Below are 24,046 nucleotides of genomic sequence, written 5' to 3'. Positions count from 1 at the left end.
TTTTTTTTTTTTTTTTTTTTTGTCTTATTTCTAACGAGAAAAAAACAGGGAATAACTTAATATTTTAAATGAATAAATAAAATTAATAAAAGTTTATTAATATAGATATAACTATAATAAAAAAAAATATAAAATAAAATTCTTTTAAATTAATAAATTTTTTCAATTTTATTTTATTTTATTTTATTTTTTTTTTTTTTTTTTTTTTTTTAAAAGTGTTTTTCAAAAATTATATAATATAAATTTCATGAAACAAATAAAGCTATATATTTAGTAAATAAATAAAAAAAATTTTTAAATATAAAAAAAAAATTCAAGTAAATTTTTTAAATTAATTTGTATTTACGTTTATTATAATTTATTATTTTACATTTCTTAATATATCCTTCATAAGTAAGAAAACATATTTGTAAAATACAAATGATAAAACTGTAAAATAATACATCAAAAAAAGAAAAAAAAAAATTACGAAATTGCAAAAATAACAATTAAAGAAACATAAATTTAAAAACGAGATTAGCATATTTTAGAATGTAATTAATTTAAAAAGTTATACTTATTTTAAAAAGAAAAGCATAAATTTTAAAATGTGAACTTTTAAATATATATATATATATATATATATATATATATGCTTATATTACCTTAGTCTATATATAACTAGCAAATTTTTTAAGAATACAAAATTTCCTATATTCCCTAAGTTCAAATAATTTAAATATATCAAACAAAAATATACATTAATTAACAATTTTTAAGAAATTGAGCATTAAAATAATATAAATATATTATGAAATTTTTAATAATATCCCATATTTTGTTTGTATAAAAATTTAAAATACCGAAAATGAAGTAAAAATTACTTTTGAAAATATTAGATTATTTCTTAATATATTTGATAATTAAAAAAGTAAAACTTATAAGTTTATTAAAATTTATTTTTTATTCAAATAAAATGATAAATAATTTTTTATTATTTTTTAGATTAAAGAAAAGTTAAAAAAAAAATAAACAAAATCAAATAAAGTAATACATAGTTATTCTTTTTTATATGGAATCATATATGTATATATTTTAAATTAGTTATCAAACTTTAGTTATTTACTTTAAACATTTTTTTGTAATTTTTTTTGTGTTTTTATTTTTAAAGATATTATATTTATATAGTTTAATTTAGTTATATATTAATACATATATTTATTTTTATCACTTAATAGAAGTTGTGTTGATCTTTTTGTATCAAAAAAAATAGAGGAAACAATTTCAACGATATCTTTATTTATTCTTTTTTTTCCCTTCCTTTTTGATAATATTTTTGCAGGTGTTAAAAGTTGAATTGCATATCTTAAAGAACATTTAATACCTGAAGTAAAAAAAAAAAGAAAAATGAAGGAAATTTTTCAATTTAATGATTTATTTTATCTTTTATTTTTTTAAAATTACCTATATCGGCTAAATAATCTAGGGCTTCACTTTCGATTTTTATTTTTTCAAATTTGCATCTTAATTTAAGGACCTAAAATTTTAATTAAATACAATATATATAAAAAAAATATATTTTCTAAAAGTAACGAAAGATTATCTACATAATATTATGTTCATATATTATTCACGCATACTTGTAATATTTCATCTTTATTATATAACATAGTTTTAACAATTATAATTCTATCTAATAAATCAACAGGTATTCCGTGTGCAGATATTATATTCGTTCCTTTATATTTAAAAAAAAAAAAAAAAAAAAAAAAAAAAAAAAAAAAAAGTATATATATATATATAAGCTTTAATATTTAAAAAGTAAAATGAGTACCTTTTATGTTGCAAATTCCTCTATTTGTTGCTAAAATAACAATGGGTGCTAAATTAGACTCTAATGTTCTATTTAAATATGTAAAACATTCTATATCTAACATGTGTACCTGTATAAAAGAAAAATGTGTGTATATATATAATGGAAATAAAGTAATTTATTTTTCTTAATTTTATTTATAAGAATATTATTTTACAACTATATTAAACTAAATTAAGTAGCATATTTTTTTTTTTTTTGACTTTCATTATTTTAAGATTTACAAACCTCATCAATAAAAAGTACTCCTGGTATAATTTGAGCTATTCCTTGATCTACATATTTATATACGATTTTGTTAATTTCATTTCTTAATTTATCTGTAATTTCCGTTTTTTTTGATTTAGTATTTTGTAAAAAATTGAGAATATTATCTTTTGGTTGAACATTGCTTACATCTAAATCATATAGAGTAATATTTTGAATGATGTTTTTTTTTTTGTGAACATTTCCTTTAGGTAGTTCAACAAAAGTATCTGTTTCTATATCAAACATATCTTGATATAAACTACATTTTCCAACTCTTTTAACAACTCCACTTTGTGATTCTATATAAATAATGTCCTTTTCTTGAATTTTTTCTTTTAATATGTTTTCATATATAGAAGAATGTATCTTTATCTTCTTTTGTTCTTTTAATGTCTTTAAAGTTATATGCACATAAGAAATTTTTTTTTCCTCATATGTATTATCATAAAATGGTTCAATTTTTATAACTTCTCCTTCGAACACTTCTTTAATTTCTTTTATCTTTACACCAATACTTTTTCTAATATATTGAGTTAATATTTCTGTTTTCTTAACTTCACAAGAATATACTTGAGATGCGTTAAAAATACAAAAAGGAATGGATTCTTCACTGATTTCTTTGCTTATTGCGATGGCTATTGCCGTTTTACCACTCCCACTTGGTCCAGCTAATAATAAGCATTTGCAAATATTTTTTTCTTTAATTAAATTAATAAAAATACCAGCTGCTTCTCTTGCTTTTTTTTGTCCAACCATTCCTTTGGATTTATAAAAATTTCGAACAACTTCATTGTCGCTTTCATTATTTTCATCACTACACTCTGTATAATAATCACTATAATCATTATATTTTTCGTCATATTTATTATTATTATATGATTCTTTAAATTTATTTTCTTGTAATATTTTATCTCCATGATCTTTTATTTTTTCTATTTTTTTTTTTTTTTTTTTTTCTTCAAAATTGTAATCATTAACAAAGCCATCTGCATCTAAACCTAACCCGTTAATATGACTGTGGAGGCTTATTCTTTCCTTATCTTTATTTGATTCAATAATATTCATTTTTCAAAAATATAAATAAGGAAAAAAAATTCTATACATATATACTAAAAAGGTATAAACTATTTCATATATATATATCTATTTTTATTAGAAATATCTTATAACAAGAAATATTTAAATTTTTTTTTAAAGATATGTCAATAGTTAAATATTTTATTTTATTTTTTTTTATAAATAGTAAACAAAATTGAATCTATATTATCATTTATAAGTTCTATATAATCAGAAATTTTTCTTACAAGAGAAAAATTATTACTTCATACACCTTTTTAGAAATTTTTCTTTCTTTTTTTTTTTTTTTTTTTATTATTCTTAAATTTGAAAGAAATTTTGTTTTTATTTATTTAATTATATATTTTATAGTTATTTATTTATTTATTTTTTTTTTTTTTAATGTATATTCAGCTAACACTTGTATATACTAGTATTGCTATTATCTTTCTTATTATTATAATTTTTATCATAGAAAATACATATTTTAAATATAGAAAAAACGTGTCTTTTTACTAGTTATATACATAAATAAAGTAAAAAAAAAAAATATTAAAATTGTATGGACAATTTAAAAATAAAAAAAAAAAATCATAACAATATAAATAATATGTATATATAAAAAACATCATAATTTTATTACTTTTTCTTTTTTATATTATAAAAAAAATATGTCGGTGCAAAATATTATATATAGAATACATATGTATATGTTTTATTTTTTTTTATTATATTAATAAAGTGATATGTTTCTACTATATCATCTTTTAATCTTTTGTAGTAACTATAAATGTAAAAAAAAAAAAAAAAAAAAGAAAAAATAATAGAAATATTTAAATTTAATTAAAAAATTTTACAATAAAAAAAAAAAAAAAAAAATACTTTCTATATTTGAAAGAACATTTTTAAGGGATAATTGCTTCTGTTTCTCATTTATTTTAATTTTTTGAATGTATTGTGACACTGAATTTGAGAAATAAATAATAAAAAAAATTTAATTATGTTATTATAATTATAATAATTAATATAATTTTTTTTTTTTTTTAAATATTATACAATGTAGAAATTTCAAGTCAATGTAAAAATAACTTAGAGCAATGTTGCATAAATTTTCGCTCAAAACAAGATAATTAAGATATTTCCTTAAAAAAAAATTTATAATATTTATATGAAATTTATAATTTGTTATAATTATATATATTTATTAATTATAGATAATTTCATATTTATATTCATTATTATTTTGTTTTATATTTTCTATATTCAAAAAGATAAAATACACCTTTTAAATGTAGTATATATATATTAAAATATTTAAGTTGTACCTTTTATAAGAACAAAAATAAAAAATTATATATGATTTTATTAAATTATCAAAATAAAAACAGCATAGATATCTATCTAAATTAAAAGTAACATTTTTTATCATCTCATTGTTACTCATTATTTTTAAATTGTAATACAACAAATAATATGGTATGTATTTGTGCTGATTTTCATAAATTTTAGTAAAAATATAATTTCGAATTATTTTTTTTTTTAAACTGAAAAAAAGAGCCAATTCACTAAAAGCAACATATTCTTTAAACCTAAAAAAGAAATTTATGAAAAATACAAAAAAAAAAAAAAAAAAAAAAAAAAAAAATATTTTAGTTTAAAGCATTTTGTTTATATATTTTTATAATATATTATTATTATATATTTAATTTTATATTTATTTTTCTAATCTTTATTTTAGATAGCAGTTTATTTTATTTTATTTTTTTTTTTTATATTGTATTTTAATTAAATATATAGATATATTTTTAATACTTTTTAGCTCTTAATGATAGTAAAGAAAGAATATAAAAGATATCAGGGTGATAATTATAAATATTGTAGGCTTTTATAAGAGAAGAATATGATTTATAAGGTATGTCGTTTACATAATAGTAATATGAAAGTAATATATATGAATGAATATTATGAAAAAATAAATTATTCAAGTTCTTACATAGAGTAATGATTTGGTGAGCTTTTTGAGTTAGTTCTAATGCATATATTAGATTAAATAAAGAAAAAAAATATAAATCAGAAAAAATATTTTTATATGAATCAATAATATATTTATATATTTGAATAGCTCTTTCTACTTGCTTAAAATGCAATAATAATGCTGCATTACTAAATAAAAAAAAAATATATTTTTTACTTTTTTTTAATTCATCTGCTAACTGTTTTATACAGCTAATCTTATTTAATAAATATGCAGAATTTACAAAAAAAGTTATAACAGAACAATCATATATATGATCATTTAATAATAATTTACTTAAACTATAACACATCGTATAATTCTTTTCATAAAAACTTCTTTTGATATTTATTATTATATGTAATTTAGAATATAAAAAAAATTTGGGAAAATAACTTGAAAATTTATTTTTAGTAATGTATACATAAGTATCATATAAAGATACTTTATTATATATGGAATTATATAAAAGTATTTTTTTATATATATAAATATTAGTATTTCCTTTTTTTTTATCAAAAAAATATTCATATGAACAGTTTAAAATTTTTGATATTCCTAGATAGTCCTTTTCATTTTCTTGTAATTTATTTTTTTCTTCATTAAGTTCTTCTATTTTTTTCTTTAAAGCTTTACCTTTTTTTTTAATTTTTTTTGTATTTTTACTATTTTTTATTGAAATATTTTTTTCTAATTTTCCTCTACACTCATTCTCATATTCATTATGAACACAATTTTTATTATATTTTTTTTTTTTTATGACATTCTCAATTAAAAACAAAAAATTGTCAAAAGTTTGTTTATTTTTAAATTGATAATTAACAGAATATAAAATAAAATAAAGAAAATATTTTAACCATGCTAATTTTTTAGGATAACTAGCTAATAATATTAAATGAATTTCATCTTTTAAACATAATATAGAAAAACTAAATAACTTAAGAAGAATTTGAGGGTATATAGGATATTTCAAAAATAATAATATAGAATATTTTAAGGAATAATTATATAATCCCTTTAATTCATATAATTTAATAATTATTTGCATTAAATAATTAGCATTTTTATTTAAAATAATTTTTTTATTTATTTTATTTATAAAATTTAAGCATTTATTCAGACAATTATGGTTTTTCATTTTCATTAAAGATAATATTTTTACAAAAGCTAGATAGCTGATACAGTAAACTTTATTACATTCTTTTCTTTTATATTTTGTATAATCTTTTTTTAGCAATTTTCTTAATTTTATAAAGTACACTTTTTTTTTTTTATTATATAACATTTCTCTATTAGCATTCTCCACTTTTGTTCCTTTATTTTCACATTTATAATATTTTTCTTTATTTTTATAATTATTTTCCTTTTTTAATATATTTTTTTCTTCTGAACCTCTATATGAATCATCATTAGTGTTAATAATATTATCAATGTCATTACTATTGTTATATTTGTATAAACAAATACTATTATTTATATTTTTTTTTTTTTTTTTTTTTTCATTTTTATAAAAATTAACTTTCTTTATAGAATGCTTATTATCATATGAATATATCCATAGATGCTTATATTTCTTCAATAAGTTTAATAATTCAACGTATTTTTTTTTTAAAAATAAAGAATCAACTAAAAAAATAAAATTTTTTAAAATACTTTTTTTGTAGAATAAATAATTGCTAAAGAATTCCATTTTATCTGATAAAAAATATTTTTTACAATATAAATATATAATTTCTAAATAGTCATAATATTTTTCGTTATCATTACTTTTATAAATATATTCTAATTTTTCTTCATTAGATATTTTTTTCTCATAATTTTCGCTTCTAACCCTCTTATGATATGTTGTTATTTCTGAACATGTATTTTTATCAAAATTATCATATAAATTATTATTGTACATTTTGTTTTCTTTCTGATTCATTTCAAAATTTTTAAGATACCTTAAAATGTTTATGCTTTCAGAAAATGTTCTTTTTTTTAAGTTCTTATTCCCTCTTATATTATGGGCTTTTTTATCAATTTTTTCTATATCATTTTTTTTAAAAAGTTTTTCTTCTATTTTTTTATTTTCCTTTATATGACTAAACTTACTTTGTGCTTTTTCTTTATATTCTTCATTTTCAAAAATATATCTTTTTTTTTCATTATGTATAATATCCTTTAAATGAGTTTTTTTATCGAAGTTATCATTTGTAATGTTTCTATTAACATAGTTAAATAAATTATTAAATGCAATATTTCTATTTAAGCTTTCTACAGATAAATTAGATTTGGGAGTAAAAAATTCTATTTCATAACTTTTTGTTTTAGAATTTACTTTATAATATTCTGTGCTTTTTTCATTCATTTTTTATTGTATACATTTATTTTTACATAATTGTGTATTTTTTACTCATTTTATTAGTTTATATATACTTTTTCTTTTTTATATTTTTATTCATTATATTAACATAATTACTATCATATTAATTTAATTAAATAATATTTTTTTATCTACACATTTATCAATTTATTTTCTTATACGTGCTATTCCACTTATATATAAGTTATTTATAAATGTGCATATATGTCGTTTTTACATTTTTTTTTTTTTTTTTTAAATATGCTCAATAAATCAATTTTTTGGTGTCTATTTCTTTTTTTTTTTTTTTTCAAGTCTCTAAATATATATATTTTTGATTTTAACTTTAATTTATTTAATTTTTTTAATGGTGTTTTCAACTTATAATATATATTTTTTTTATATAAAATTTAATGCACCACACTAATGAAAATTTAAAAATAAACATGCATTCATGCACATCTGTTATACAATTTTATTACAAATTATTCTTAAGTGTTTAATTATTATTCAGAATCTCAATTATAAATTTATATATGATTTAATTAAAATTATATTTCTATTACATATTTCTTGAATACAATAAAAAAAAAAATTTTAAAATTAATTTTATATATATAAATATTTTATAAAAAACCTATAAAAATAAAAAGAATAAAAAATTAACATAAAAAAATAAAGCACTACAAAATAATATAAAAAAAAAAAAAAAGATATAAAAAATAATATAATATAAAAAAAGAAAAGAATTTAAAAAAAAAAAAAAAAAGATACAAGTCAAAAGAGTATTAAACATTTACATAATTTCATTGATTCCATTTAAACAAAAAAATTAAAATATGTTACATATACATAAAAAAAAAAAAAAAATGAGGAAAAAAAACATATTCTATTAAAAAATTATAAGAAATTCGGAAGGTGAGACAAAGAAAAAAAAAAAAAAAAAAAAAAAAAAAAACACTTTTTGGTTGTTCTGTATGAATTCATTACATTTTAAAATAAATTATATATATAAAATAAGTTATGCAATAATTTTTGGTAAAATTTTAATAGGATTGTCTTCCATTTCTTCTTCATATGTTAAAAAGAAATATTTCAAAGTTAATTTTGTTTTAAAATGATTTGAACTTGTATAATAATCTTCTATAATAAAATTATCATTTTCATATTTTTTCTTTTTGTTTTTTTCTTCTATATTTTTTATTTTTTCTAAACAGTAATTTTCTAAATCAATATAATAAGTTGATTTAGTCCTTTTTTCTATATCTGCATTTTTTGTTTCACGAATTAAACTATATAACTTAATGGAATTTTTGTCTTCAAAAATTTTCAAAGAGTTGTAATCTGGTATATCATTGAATTGTATTTCTTTTTCATTGCTAGCTTTCTACAAATATAAATATACATATATATATATATATATTAATAAATGCAAATACTTTTTTTTTTTTCATTAAATATTATTTATTTATTACTATTTTATTAGCGTAATGTATAAGAAATGTTAAAATTTTCATCATTTCTAGAAGTGTATATCTTTTTAAAGTAACTCTAAAAATGGAAGAAAGAAAAATAAATAATAAATTTTTTTTCATATTTAAATAAAAAGTTTAACATTTAACTTTATACCTAAATTTGCAGTTACAACTATGCTCATCAGAACAATGAATACATAAAATATCATTTGAATGAGGACATATAATTGCACCTAAAGGAAAAAATAAAAATAATCATAAATAAATTATTAATAATTTTATAATAATTTTATTATAATGAATATCATGTAATATTCTATTATTGCTATTTTTTTTTTTTTTTTTATTTTACTATTAAAAGTAGGTGAATTACAAGCATCACAATCTTTGTAAAAAAATTCTAATTTACTCTTTAGATTTTGAAAAAAAAAATGTTTATTTTTATGGCATTCAAAATGAGTATACATTTTTTTTAAGTCTAATGATAAATGATTTGAGTAATTCATTATTTTGGTGTTTAAAAGGGCATCACGATTTAATGTAAAATCGATAAATAATGATTTATTTTCATTAAAAAATTTATATTCATCTGTTAGTATATACCGCAATGAATATATTATATGTTTTAATTGACTAAAGGTATATTCGTGATAATGTAATAAATTAGAGAATAAAATAAAATGTATAGAAATGCATGTATTCCTAAAATATTTATAATTATAATATGACTGTAATCCGTAAAATAACCAAAATGTAGGTGCAATATTACATGCTTCATTACAATTATAACCAGAGTTGAAACCACCATGAAAAGTTTTTGGCCATAAAAATATGAACTCATTTTTTCTTTGAATATTTTTATATACAGGAATATTATTTTTTAAAAAAATATCTATTGGTACTTGTATGGTTAACTTATATATTTTATGTTTTGAATTTTCTTTTTTAAAATTAATTTTCTTTTTATCAACCATCTTATAATTTAAATAAGATTTTCTATATAATAATTCAACATCATTTAAGTCAACATCAAGAAAATTATAATCATTTTGCAACATGGCATTATTTTCATAACTTTCATGAACATTAATATTTGTTATTCCGTTCTTATAATTTTTAAAATTATTTTCATTTAATTTTTTTTTTTCCTCATTTATATTTTCGTTATCACTATGGAGATAGTATTTATTATTTTCTTTATTTCTATTTTTTCCTTTTTTTTTTCTTCTACTATTTTTTTTTAAGTATTCATATATAATATCTTCTACTTTATCACTATAAAGAGGGGGTATTACATACCAAATTTTAGGTTTCCCCCAGTGTTGATAATTTATAGAAGCAAAATAATTATCTTCTGTGTGCCAACAAAATGAAGAAAAAAGTGTTCCAATATATAACCATGGTATATTTACTCCCTCAATTAAAATATCTATATTTCTAAGCATGGATCCTTTTATAAAAGGTAATGACTTTATATTCAAATTTTCATTAATCCCTTTAATTATTTTATTTATTTCAGTAAAATATTTTTCTCTTTGCTTTAATAAAGAATTTTCTTTTTTATTTATTGAATTTTCAAGATCTTTTTTATTTCTCAAAGTGTTTTTCACATTTTTTATATTCTCATTTTTGTCAACTTTGTTTTCTATTTTTATTGTATTATCATCATCAGAAAGGTTTATTACTTCTACTATCTTATTTTGTTCTCTGTTAGATAATTTGTTGTTAATTATATTATAAAAAGATAAGGAACTTTTATTATTTATATCACATTTATTATATGAAGTGTTGTATTTAATATCATTATTAATTTCTTCTTTATATTCATTATTAGGAATTTTTGTATTTGTATTGTTTTCAATGGGTTTATCATTGCAAAAGTTCTGTTTAAGATTGTTCTGAAAAATGCACGTAGGATGATTTTTGGATACTGGCAAATCGGCACCATAAATAGATACTACTTGTTCTTTTTCATTATTAATTATTTGCCAATATTTTTTTTCAATATTTTCTATGCTTTTTTTTTCATTAGGAAAATATAAATTTTCAAGAATTTCATTGTATTTATACACCTCATATAAAGACCAATATTCTTCTGGATGATCAAATTCTCTTCCTCTTTTTAGTTCATTAATTTTTTGTCTTCTTATATTAAATTTCATATTTAAATAATATGAATTAAATTGAGGTTTAAAAAACTTGGGAGGTTTTACCTTCATAGCTCCATATTTTAATCCAATGGAATTATATTTTTCAAAAAATAAAATAGGATTTGATAATTCTTCCATTGTTGCATTTATTACTGGTATTTCTTCCATGTTTTTGTACTTATTATATTCTAAATCTATTCCATTATTATTTTTCAATTTTATTTGATCCTCAATTTCTAAATTAATTTCATGATTCCTTTCTGATTTTATTTGGTTCTTAATTTCTGAATTAATTTCTGTGTTTTTTTCTGATTTTTTTATCTTAATTTTTGCTTCTGAATTGGAATAATCATTTTTATTACTAATTAAAAATAAGTCACTTTTGCTGTTATTGCTTACTTCATTATAAATTGTTCTTCCCTTTTCTTCATTAAGAATTTCATCTATTTTTATGTTTCCTTTTTCCAAATCATAATTTATTTTTTTAAAAGAATTAATTAATTTATTTTTTTCGTTATCTACATTTTTATTTTTTAAAGATGTACATCTATTTCGAGTATAATATACTTTGTTTACAGTATACATTTTTTTCTCTTTTAGTGAATTTTTCTCATCATTTTTTATATTTATGTTATTTTTTTTTTTTTTATCAATTAAATATACATCTTCATCGTTACATAACGATGTTATATATTTTTGGTTTCGTTTTCTTTTTTTTATACTTTTACTCAACGTATCCATTTCAGTTTTTATAAGAACATGAGAAACATAAAATATATATTAGTACTTTCTTTTTTTGCAATATTTCTAATTATATATAATTTATATATAAAGCGAAACTAAATAATTCTTAAAGAAAATAATAGATAGAATGTAATAAAATAAAAATTAATAATACATTTATACAATATATAAATATATATATAATATACTTATGCATTAAAAAAAAAAAAAAAAAAAAAAAAAAAAAAAAAACTTAAGCCAAAACAAGAAAAAGCTTAAAGTAATACATTTGTACTTGTAATCTTATTAATAAGCACTACTCATATTTGCTTTTTTATTATTTATAAAAATTCTACAATAAATAAGAAAAAAAAAAAGTATAAGGTACATAAACTTAGAAAAAAAAAAAAAAATAAGTAAAAATAATTAAAAAGCTTGAGTAATTTCTGCAACTTAGTACGTATTTTTATTAGTGCATATCCCAAATAAGCTAATTGGTTCTCTTTTCTGCTCTTATTTTTTTTCTATAATTATAAAAAAATATGAAAATTTAAGTAATTATAGAAACAGTATATAAACAGAATAAAAGCATAAGTAATATATAATAGTATAAATGCTAATTTATATAATGGAAAATTAATTTCATGGAATAAAAAAGTTACAAGCTAATTTATTAAAAAAAAAAAAAAAATAATATAAAAGAAATAAAAGAATGAAAAAAAAATAATATTAAAAAAAAAAAATTGTAAATTAAAAAAAAAAAAAACATCGATCTAGAAGATTTTTGTAAAATACTTAAGCTATAAAATCGATTAAAATTTAAAAAATAAAAAAATGTGAAGTATTTCACTCATAAAAAGGTGCAGTAAAGAAAAAAAATAAAATTAATTAACATTTTATATATTCTAAAGTTTACATGTGTTTTTTATATGCATATGGATGTATTTATCGCCAATTTTAAAAAAACGTTTTACAAAATGCTCTTATGGTTACATTAGAATAATATGAATATATAAATATAAAAAGGAAATATTTTATTAAATTAGTTCATGCACAAAAATACTCTTTTAGGTAAAATGAAAATAAATGATAATTTCTATTAAATGCTCACTATTTCTACTAATAATCTTATACAATCGATTAATAAATTATTTTATTTTTCATTTTAACTATATAGTTTTAAGAATAAAAAAGTGTAATTATTAAAAATAAATGAAAAAAAATATATAAAAAATGCAAAATATATAAAAAAAAAAAAACAGGGAAAATATGTGAAAAATTCTTAAAAAGAACAAGACTTTTTTTGTAATTTTATTTTTATTATATATTACTTTAGTAATTTCTCTAAAACTTAATAGAAAAAAAAATATATTTTTTTAAATTAAAACATGAATTATTATGTATATCTTACTATTGTTGCAAAGTAATGATTAAAATTAACAAAATTATTTGTTGGTAATTGTTTTTTTTTACTCAAACAATTATCTACATTTTTTTTTTTTTTTTTTACAGTTCAAGTTGTTGAATATTCAAATACAATTTCAGGTTGTTTTTTATTTTTATATATAGCTCATGAAGTATGTATATGCTTTTGATTATTCTATAAAATATAGAAGTCATTTTTATTTTTTAAAATTTTAACTCAAGTTGTTAAAATATTATTTTCATTTGTAATAATAAAAAAATTGTATGTTCATAATTTTTCAATAAATATTAATATTATTTATACATAAACATTTATATGTACATATTTTTTTTTTTTTTTTTTTTTTTTTGTATTTTTATTTGTTATGTAAACAAACCACTTTGTTACATGCTCATTAAAATTAATAGATTTTTCAATTATTGTATTTTTTAACAATGTGCTTAACGTTAAACTACGGGTAGCAACAAGGTTTGAAATTGAATTAACATAATTATAATATACATTTATAATAATAATTGATATATAAAATTAAACATGTAAAGTTGCAAATGTATAATAGAACATGCAAATTACATTATGCATCAATGTTTTAATATTTTGAAATAACTAAGGGTTTATATTAGAATTTGTATTAAAAAATTTTTTTCATTGAAAGAAAATTATATTTTTACAAAAATGTTTTTTAAACAAATTTTTTTATTATTTTCAAAGTTGTAATTGTTATTTTCAAAATTAGAAAATATATATGATATATTATTCATACAGATTTCTTTTTTTTTTTTTTATTAATGTTATATGCTCAATTTTATTATTATATTATGTTTAATGTTTTCTTTTAATTTCACTTTAATTAAGAATAAAAAAGAATATATGCACAGGATGATAATAAAAATATTCTCAGCATTTCACAAATAAAAAAATATATAGTTTGATATATTATAAAAAAAAAAAAAAAAATTTAATAAATACATATACATACATATATATATAAATATATATATGTACATTAATATATATAAATATATATATATATATTAATATATATATATATATTTATATATATTAATATATATGTATGTTAATATATATTTATATATATATATATATATATAAATTTATCTAATTTTATTTATGTATTTTAAAAATATTTTAATATTTGTCTTTATTATTCTTTATCCCAATTAGGATATAACGATGTAACAATTTCTACATATTTCATTTTTGCATCTTCCATACTTAAATTTTCTACAGATTTCCATGCTTCATATTTTTTCTTCTCTTCAAATTTAAAGAAGCTGGGTGCAGATATATTGCAATTACCTATTGTGCTTTGTTTAAAATATTTATATAACTCTAATTTTATTTCAACAGATATATTTTCATCTTTAGGTAAACTGTTGATAAATTTAACACATTTCTCAAATTTTTCGGCCATGTTTAGATTTTTTAAGGAACTATAAATTAAAAAAAAAAAAAATATAAAAAAGGATATTAAATTTTATTAATAAAATAAATTTCTTATTACAGAATTTAATTAAATTCTATATATAAAGTAATTTTTACACACACAATAAAAAAAAAAAAAAAAAAAAAAAAAAAAAAGTTATTTAATTTTAAATATTTTTTAGAAGAATAACATTAAAATAAAAAATAAAATTATATAGATTTATTAATAATTCGCTAATTGAAAACATATATTGTTTTTATATCTTTTTTTTTCAATTATTTATATTAAGATAAAATCATACTAAAATATTGAAAGTTTCTTGATATATGTTTATTTTAAGGACACTAATATTTATTAATTGTAAATAAAATAATATATATAAAATATAGGTATATAAATAAAGTATATTTTTCTATATATAAATCGTGTAATTCTAAAAATATGGAAAATATATTAATTTTATTTGTTTTATTTTAAATATAAAAAAAAAAAGAAAAAAAATTCAAGTACAAGCAAATGAACTTTTGTAAATAATTTACAAATACTTATTTAAACTAAGATTTAAATATATAAAGAAATTTATAAAAATTTAGAACTTACTATTTTATTATTATTAAAATATAATAAAAATAAAAATTACTTAAATTTTGATTTTACAAATATCAAAACGTTTGGTTAATATATGTGAAATATATAAAAAGCAAACGTGCATTTTTTTCAACAGTGTTTTTCATCATATGTTGTGTAAATAATTTTATTTTTTAATATATTTTTAATTAATACAAAAAATTTTATATTTTTAAAGGAAATATTTATAATATTTATATTTTTTTTAAAAAGTGTTTTGATTAGTTTTATAAAAAAAAATAGCATATGTGCTTATATATAAAAAAAAAGAGGATAATTAAACAATAAAAAAATAAATATTTTATAACAGTTTTTCTTTTTTTAGTTTTTTTTTAGATAGATTATTATTAATATAAAAAAAAAAAAAATAATAAAAAAAAAATATACAAAATTAAAAAAAATGATTACCTCTTGAAATATAAAGATAGAGAAAATGATACAATTAAGAAAAATGTTCTAACATATCATTATTTAATTTCTACGTGTAATGTTCTTCTCTTAAGATATTTATTGTATTTATATAACTGCAATTTTTTTGGTGTATTTATTTTGTTTTTTTCGGTAACATACCTTGATGGCCGTTTTCCTAACTTTCTTGCTTCTGTACATTCTAAAACAACAACCTTTCTATTCTTTTTTTTTGCATATATATTTACTAGAAAAAAGAAAAAAAAATAATCAAGTAAAATACAAAGTATTTTAATATAATAATCATTAATAAAATTAAATAAAATTATTATTGATTCATATAAAAAGGTATAAGAAATTTTATATAAAATAAAAAATGAAAATAGCATATATTCATTTGTAATTTACATATAGTTTGTTCTGTTAAATTATATATAGAGGAAAAGTATTTTTTTTTATTTTGATTTTTGTAATATTAATATAACCGTATCTTTTACTCTTGTAGATATTTTTGACAATAGGATTTATCATTTTTATGTTATTTAAAATTATAAATTGATTATAACATTTTATTATTAATAAAAAGAAAAATGAATAAATTATTAAGTCACATTTTTTCATATTTTTTTATTAAAAGGATAAATTAAAACATGGGTACAAATAATAAAATACTTTTAATATCAATTGATTTATTAATATCTTTTAATGTTTTATTATTATTAAAAATGATCTAATAATGCTATTTTTTATTAGTTTATAAAATATGGCAAGCTTTGAGTTATATAATAAATTATATTTTAATTTTTTAAAATTCATTTATTAAATAAATTGTATAGTTAAATACACATTTAATCATAACTTGTATATTTAAAAAGAAAAAAATTAATATAAAATGAAATTAAGTATAATGACAAAAAAAAATATATGATGTAAAATAAAAAGAAATATAAAATGATATTAATAAAAAAAAAAAAAAAATGAACTTAAAAAAAAAAAAAAAAAAAAAAAAAAAAAAAAAAAATAAAAAAAAAAAAAAAAAAAATAAATTAAAAAAAAAAAAAAAAAAAAAAAAAAACATGACTAAATTAAATAATATAAAAATATCAATTTTTTTCAATTATTATCTAATTTTAATTTCTTTTTTTACCTATTTACTTATCATTTGAATCTTTTTATTTCTATATTTTTTTAAAAATAAAAAAACAGTTTTTTTCTTATTTTATTTAAAAATATATAGCATATATAATTTTTTTTAAACAATGTTACATTTTCTTCATTAAAAAAAAAAAAAAAACAGTGAATATGATAGCCTACTTTAAAATAAAGAAAAAAATAAACCCTTTTTATAAAAGGTATTATATGAGTAATAGAGAAATAATAAAATTTAAGAAAAATAATAATGATGATAATTCTCAGAGGAATAATGAAAAGATAAAAATTTACAAGAGTGAAAATTTTGAATATTTTAATCCATTTGAAATATATAGTTGGTCTTACATTTTTGATACAAAAAATGAAAAGTTAATAAATGATATAATTCAATACAAAAAAAAAAAAAAAAATGTAACTTTACTTGATTTTTATAAAATTATTAATCGTTATAATATTGTAATAAATGTCAATGAAAATGATATGTTTGTTGAAAATAAAATAAATAATTATTTCTTTAATTTTATGAATAATATAGAATATTATTTTAATAATTATGAATACCTGAACAAATTTTTAAAAAGTTTAAAGAAAAATGAATCTTTTATTTTTTTTTATATTTATAACAATTTAAAATTTCTTCATGTATTGCCATTTAAATTTTTTTGGCACTATCAGAATTATGAGGAATTGTATAATTTGTGTAGTAAAAATGAAGAGGAAAATGATAATGAATATTTATTTAATAACTTAGATTTAAATAAAGTTAATTTTTTTTTAAGAGAAGATATGATTAGTAACTTAAAGAGTACAGGTGAAATTGAAAAAGGAGAAGTTGAAGATAAAAATGTTATTATGAATAAACATGAAAATGAAAAGAAAAATGAAGAATTTAATTATGGAAATTATAATAAAACTAACAAATACATTAAGAATTTTATACCAAAAAAAAACGATTATGATATTAAAAATAACATATATAAAATAAAAAGTGAAAATGAAAATAATATCAAAAATGGCAATCAAATTACAAGAAAAAGTGAGAATATAAAAAGTAAACATGAACATAAAATGTTTAGTAATTTTAAATTGATAAATCAAAAAAAGTATATAAGCAATATGATATCACCTAATAATGTTGAAAATATATACAAAAAAAAATTAAAAAATGATGATTATAAAAATTTTGACAGTGGGAAAAAGTTAAATAGTGTTGAAAATGAAAATAATGATAACTTAAAAAAAAAAATAAATGTTTTTAGAGATAATGATAGTATGAATGATATAAATTTAAAAAAGAATAACAATAAATCATATAATAATGAAAATTTAGATAGAAATGATGAACAAAAAAAAAAAGAAAATCAAATATACGAAAAAGTTATAGAAGAAGATGATTTCAGTTATGATATAAATATTTTAAATAAAAAAATAACAAATAATGAAAAGTTAGAACAGAAGAAATTTAGAATCAGTAAAGTACCAGTTTCTTCATTTAGTAGAGCATCTGTTTTTGGTAAAGTTTTTTTTAACATAGCAAAAAATAGTAGTTTTGAATATATAAAAAATATGTTAATAAACAAGAATAATAGTAAAGACGTATTAATAAATGAAAAAAATGCTGAAATATTAGCGAATGGTTTAAGTAAAATGAGAGGAGTGGTTTTAAAATTAGGACAAATGATTAGTATGCAAGATGAATATATATCTCCTATATTAGCAAAAGCATTAAAAATAGTTCATAATTCGGCAGACATAATGCCAAAGAGTCAATTAATACAAGTTTTAACAAGTGAATTAGGTGATGATTTTGAAAAAAAATTTGATTTTTTTAATTATGAACCTTTTGCAAGTGCATCAATAGGACAAGTACATGAGGCATTAATAAATAACAACAAAGTTGCAGTTAAGATTCAATATCCTGGGGTTTATGAATCTATAGAAAATGATATAAGAAATTTGTTATTTGTTAATCAATATACCAACTTAATATTAAAAAACTTATATATTGATAATTTGTGTAATGAAATTAAAAAAGAATTAAAGTGTGAATGTGATTATATAAATGAAGCAAAATATTATGCTCTTTTTAGAAATATTTTTCAAAAAAGTAAATATTTTTATGTACCATCTATTTATAGTGAATATATAACGAAGAAAATTTTAGTAACATCTTATGTAAAAGGGATATCAATTGATGAGGTTGCTGAAAAATTTCCTCAAAATATTCGTGATTCAATTGGACAGAGAATTCTTTATTTATGCTTACATGAGTTATTCGTTTTTAAAATTATGAATACAGACCCCAATTTAGGAAATTTTTTATATGATACAGAAAACGATAAATTATGTTTAATAGATTTTGGTGCAACAAGATCATATAAAAATGAGTTTGTTGATCAGTATTTAAGATTAGTTAAAGCATCAACAGAAGAACATGAATCAAAGATTTATCATTATTCATATATGCTTAACTTTTTTAACGGAAAGGAAAATGAAGAAATGAGGGATTCTCATATTAAATCAGTTATATTAGTTGGAGAACCCTTTAAAACAAAAGTATATGATTTCGGTAAAGGTGATTTAGCAAAACAAATTTATAATTTATTACCAAAAATTATATATAATAGATTAATACCACCTAGATCTGAAATTTACACTTTACATAGAAAATTATCAGGTTCTTATCTTATTTGTATGAAATTAAAAGCAAAAGTAAAAGCTGCAGATATTTTTAATTCAATATATAAAAATTATAAGTTCTCCATATCTGATACATATAAGGAAAATAAAAAATGAAAAATAAAGAATGTATCTCTAAACTATCTTTTTATATAATTATTTTATTTAATTAAAAATTTGTATATAATTTTACATTTATTAGATATATATGGATTATATATCATTTTATATTTATATTAAAATTTTCTTAATGTATACTTTAAATCAATTGTTTTTTTTTTTTTTTTTTTGTGTAAATGTATTTTTTCATTTTTTCAATTAATTACAAATAAATATTTTATATATATATATTTTTTTTTTTTTTTTTGTTGTTTCAATAAATATATATTTTGTAAATTTGCATTTTCATTATATTCTTTCAAAATATATCCCCTTTTATTTTTAATTATATGTATGTTTTATTTATTTTTTTCTTAAAGAACATAACCTATTTTTTTGTAATAAATATAATATATATTTAAAAATTTTTATAAATATACCTTTTATTTATTATTCTATATTATATTTTTATTTATTTATATTTTTAATCTAATAAAAATATTAGAGCTATTTATATATATATAAAAAAAAAAAAAAAAAAAAAAAAAAAAAAATTAAGTCATTAAAAAAAGAATGTGTTAAACTAAAAATATATAAAAAAAAAAAAAAAAAATTAATAATTACATTTTTTTCTTTGAAAAATAATAATATTAGGAAAAAATTATAAATTTTGGATTAACGGAAATATAAATAATAAAAAATTAAAATGAAATTTAAAAAAATGAAAGAAAAATTGAAAGACATTTTTATTATTAAATTATATAATTTTTTTTTTTTTTTTTTTATTTTTAATTTAAAAAAATAATAAAATTTTATTTATTATTTACTATTTTCTTTTTTTTCTTTTTACATTTATTTTGACGGAAATATATCAAACATTTTTCAAATAATATATTTAAAAATATTAAAAGTGGCTATATATATTTAAATCATATATATAAATTGTCTAATTTTAATATAAAAATAAACATGTGATATATTTATAAAAAAAAACAAATGGAATTTTTTTCATGTTATATTTTTTTTTTGCTGATTTTTAGATTTTTCTGATAAATATATAGCTTGAATTGTTATATCATCAACAATATTTTCTTCCTCATTTAGCCAACGATTCCAGGATTCTTTTGCTAAGTTTTCAACTGCATCTTGAACCTTTAAGAATAAATAGAAAAAAAAAAAAAAAATAATTATATAAATATATATATATATATATGGAATAGTGATATGTATATAAAAAAAAAAAAAAAAAAAAAAAAAAAAACTCTACATAAATAATTAAGAAAAAAGCTATTAATCAAAAATGAAAATATTAAAATTATATTCTGTGAGTTTCTTAAAAATTTATAGATAATATAAAAATGTATATTTTTATTTATTTATTTATATATTTATAAGTATATTTTAATTATTATTACATTTTCATATCCAAATTCATAAATTAAATTAATTGCTTCTTCTGAAGAGATGAATTCCCAAACACCATCACTGCATATTAAAACCAAAATATCTTCTTCTTCATTTATATTAACTTCAATAAAATCTGGTTCTGAAATTATACCTATCTGATGACCTATTGTATCACCTATTGCTCTATATATACATAAAATAATGATAATAAATATGATAAAACATATTATTTGAGAAATATATTATACTCATATATTATTTGCAATTTAAAAAAATTTAATTAGAGAAAATCAAAAAATTAAATTTTATTAATAAATAAATACAATCAAACGTTATATATATAAAATGAAAAAAAAAAAAAAAAAAAAAAAAAAAAATTATATTAGACATTTTTCTTAAATTATTTATACCTTGACATTGCTAATCCAGGATAAAATTTATTTTTTATAAAAACACGATAAGGTATATCTCCTTCTAGTTTTATAACTTGGCCACCTGAATTTAAAATTCTTTTTTTTTCTCCACTAGAATTAGGTTTATGATCTTTAGTTAATTCAACAGCAACAAGATGATTTGATCCATCCTTCTTTTTTCCTAATACTGCTCTTGAATCTCCTACATATGCTATATATAATTTTTTTTCTTTAAATAAATGAACTATTATTGTTGCTGTTGTTCCACTCATTGTGCTATCGAAAAAAATTTTTTTTTTTTTTTTTTTTTTTTTTTTCAATGTTTTTTCTTCTTTTTTCTGTATTAAATTTTCTTTTTCATTATCATTTTTACATGTTTCATCACTTTTTTTTTTTTCAAAACAGTTATCACTATCTTCATTGTCATAACTATCACTATCAGTTTCATCATTTTCATCTTCCTCATCGGATGAATCATTATGTTTATTTAAATATATATCTGAACCTAACGGGTTATTATTATTTTGATTTGCAAATGATTCGAGGTATGCATTAGTAGTTTTTTCTATGCTTTCATGTATATTTAAAAATGCTTCAGTAAAAACTTCTTTAGGATTTTTTAAAAAATTTTCATTCTTAATAATCATATAAGGTAATTCTTTTTGCACATAATTAGAAACATCATGCCCATAAGGTCCATGCCCATCAAAAATAGCATATAAGGCTAAATTTTCCATCGTAATTATAATAAAATCATCTTGGTTAGGGCTTTCTGGTTTTAAACCCTTTCTACAAACGTATCCTATTCCATTTTGATTTAATCTATCAACTGATCCTTTAATTTTAACACATTTTTTTTCAAAATCTTCTTGAAAATGAGATGCTCTTACACCTGCTACAGATGATCTTTTTTTTATATTCCTTTTTTGTTTATCTACTTTCTTTTCTTTCTCTTTAATTGTAGATTCTCTTTCTATAATTACATTTTCTGATGATTCTTTAAATCTGTCCTCATTTTCTTTTAACTCTTGAATACTTCTTTTTATTTCTTCTGTGTCATTCGGTAACTCACTCTTTGTGCTTATTGATAATCTTCTTCTTGTATTTTTATCCCCTTTTAATGCTGATCAAAAAAAAAAAAAAAAAAAAAAAAAAAAAATATATATATATATATATATAGAACAAACATATAATTAAAGTAAAAACATCTAAATAAAAAAAAAAAAAAAAAAAAAAAAAGAGAATATTTTTAGAAAACAAAAATAAAAGTTTGTGGTTTATTAATTTTCATGTATTTATATAAATTTATATATGATATAAATATAAGTAAGAAAAAAAATTATGTAAAAATTATAAGAAAAAAAAAAAAAAAAAAAATAATAAAATAAAAAACTTTAAAAATTCAATCTATAAACAATAGTTTCTTTTTATATATTTTCGTTTATCTATATATATATATATATATAATTAAAAAAAAAGAAAAAAAATTGTCTTATTATACATTCTTATTTATTTATTTATTTATATTACATCTATTATTTTTTATCTAATGTTTGTATATGATCAAAAACATTAATTTGTTTATCCACTTTTTTTTTTTTTTTAAGATTAATAAAAAATTAATTTAACAATTAAATTGTAGTTATTTATAAAATATGAATAACACATATTATATGTTTTTTATATATTTATATTTATATTTAAAAGAATATATATGGAATATCTCTTTTTATATACATTGTTATCAATCTAAAATAAAAATGTTACATTCATTTTATTATTTTTATATTTGCTTTTAAGTATAACAAAAAAAAGTTATTATAATGAAGTATTCAAAAATATACTATAGGAAAAAAGAAATTTTTTTAAAATAAGTATTTTTACATATATAATATTTCAATAATTACATATATATTTTGCTAATGTATATATATAAAAATATATAATGATGTTTTAAAATTTAAAAAATTGTATTACCAGTTTGTTTTTTAATTGATGAGGTGCATGTACCCATGTCTTTATCTCCTTTATTTATCACAATGAAAAATCATCATAATAAAAAATATAGAAATTATCAATATAGTGAATAATAAAAAACAATGAAAATAGAAAATGTAACATGTATTAATTAACAAATATTAAAATAAATAAATGATATAAAAAATTATCAATAGAAACTCAACAGAAAATAAAAAATTATACGTGATTACAAAAATAAAGAAAAAAAAGGAATCATTTTCACAAAAAAAGAGAAAATAAAAAAATAATAATAAAAAAATTTTAAAGAAAAATTATAAAAAAATTGTACAATTCACTTCACAACATTTATTTAAAATGAGAAACTAAAAAAAAAAGGATAATGGAGTAATTATACTGCAAGAAAAAATTAAAAAAATTTCATGTAATACTTTTTGTAGTATAAAAAAAAAAAAGGTAACTTCAAGTATATATATGATATTAATTTAAGAGGAATACATTTTTTTTATTATATATTTTTTTTTTTTTTTTTTTTTTTTTTTTTTTAA

General features: G+C 16.8%; 7 protein-coding genes across 7 annotated transcripts; 1 reads left to right on the top strand and 6 right to left on the bottom strand.

Moving 5' to 3' along the window:
- Nucleotides 1-1,184: 1,184 nt before the first annotated feature.
- PGAL8A_00526400 (RuvB-like protein 1, putative) lies at nt 1,185-3,166 on the bottom strand (the record flags this gene model as incomplete). The annotated part of the gene is made up of 5 exons (XM_028674103.1): nt 1,185-1,363; nt 1,444-1,516; nt 1,620-1,717; nt 1,814-1,922; nt 2,081-3,166. 5 exons carry the CDS (start codon nt 3,164-3,166, stop codon nt 1,185-1,187), a joined length of 1,545 nt encoding a protein of 514 aa, XP_028530489.1.
- Nucleotides 3,167-3,924: 758 nt separating this feature from the next.
- Nucleotides 3,925-7,521, bottom strand: PGAL8A_00526300 (conserved Plasmodium protein, unknown function; the record flags this gene model as incomplete). The annotated part of the gene is made up of 5 exons (XM_028674102.1): nt 3,925-3,941; nt 4,040-4,120; nt 4,214-4,299; nt 4,483-4,746; nt 4,970-7,521. The coding sequence occupies 5 exons, from the start codon at nt 7,519-7,521 to the stop codon at nt 3,925-3,927; spliced, it is 3,000 nt and encodes a 999-aa protein (XP_028530488.1).
- Nucleotides 7,522-8,536: 1,015 nt separating this feature from the next.
- Nucleotides 8,537-11,881, bottom strand: PGAL8A_00526200 (JmjC domain containing protein, putative; the record flags this gene model as incomplete). The annotated part of the gene is made up of 4 exons (XM_028674101.1): nt 8,537-8,902; nt 8,991-9,066; nt 9,145-9,223; nt 9,343-11,881. 4 exons carry the CDS (start codon nt 11,879-11,881, stop codon nt 8,537-8,539), a joined length of 3,060 nt encoding a protein of 1,019 aa, XP_028530487.1.
- A 2,573-nt stretch (nt 11,882-14,454) lies between these two features.
- Nucleotides 14,455-14,724, bottom strand: PGAL8A_00526100 (acyl-CoA binding protein, putative; the record flags this gene model as incomplete). Its single annotated transcript, XM_028674100.1, has 1 exon — nt 14,455-14,724. The coding sequence occupies one exon, from the start codon at nt 14,722-14,724 to the stop codon at nt 14,455-14,457; it is 270 nt and encodes an 89-aa protein (XP_028530486.1).
- A 1,106-nt stretch (nt 14,725-15,830) lies between these two features.
- On the bottom strand, nt 15,831-16,392 carry PGAL8A_00526000 (apicoplast ribosomal protein L33 precursor, putative; the record flags this gene model as incomplete). Its single annotated transcript, XM_028674098.1, has 2 exons — nt 15,831-16,018; nt 16,257-16,392. The coding sequence occupies 2 exons, from the start codon at nt 16,390-16,392 to the stop codon at nt 15,831-15,833; spliced, it is 324 nt and encodes a 107-aa protein (XP_028530485.1).
- Nucleotides 16,393-17,073: 681 nt separating this feature from the next.
- On the top strand, nt 17,074-19,719 carry ABCK1 (ABC1 family, putative; the record flags this gene model as incomplete). The annotated part of the gene is made up of 1 exon (XM_028674097.1): nt 17,074-19,719. One exon carries the CDS (start codon nt 17,074-17,076, stop codon nt 19,717-19,719), a length of 2,646 nt encoding a protein of 881 aa, XP_028530484.1.
- A 990-nt stretch (nt 19,720-20,709) lies between these two features.
- On the bottom strand, nt 20,710-23,535 carry PPM5 (protein phosphatase PPM5, putative; the record flags this gene model as incomplete). The annotated part of the gene is made up of 4 exons (XM_028674096.1): nt 20,710-20,853; nt 21,117-21,291; nt 21,519-22,644; nt 23,499-23,535. 4 exons carry the CDS (start codon nt 23,533-23,535, stop codon nt 20,710-20,712), a joined length of 1,482 nt encoding a protein of 493 aa, XP_028530483.1.
- Between the last annotated feature and the right edge of the window lie 511 nt (nt 23,536-24,046).

This window comes from Plasmodium gallinaceum (genome assembly GCF_900005855.1).
Source record: "Plasmodium gallinaceum strain 8A genome assembly, contig: PGAL8A_v1_152, whole genome shotgun sequence".
NCBI classification, from domain to species: Eukaryota; Apicomplexa; class Aconoidasida; order Haemosporida; family Plasmodiidae; genus Plasmodium; species Plasmodium gallinaceum.
This window is presented reverse-complemented; position numbering and strand designations above follow the sequence as displayed.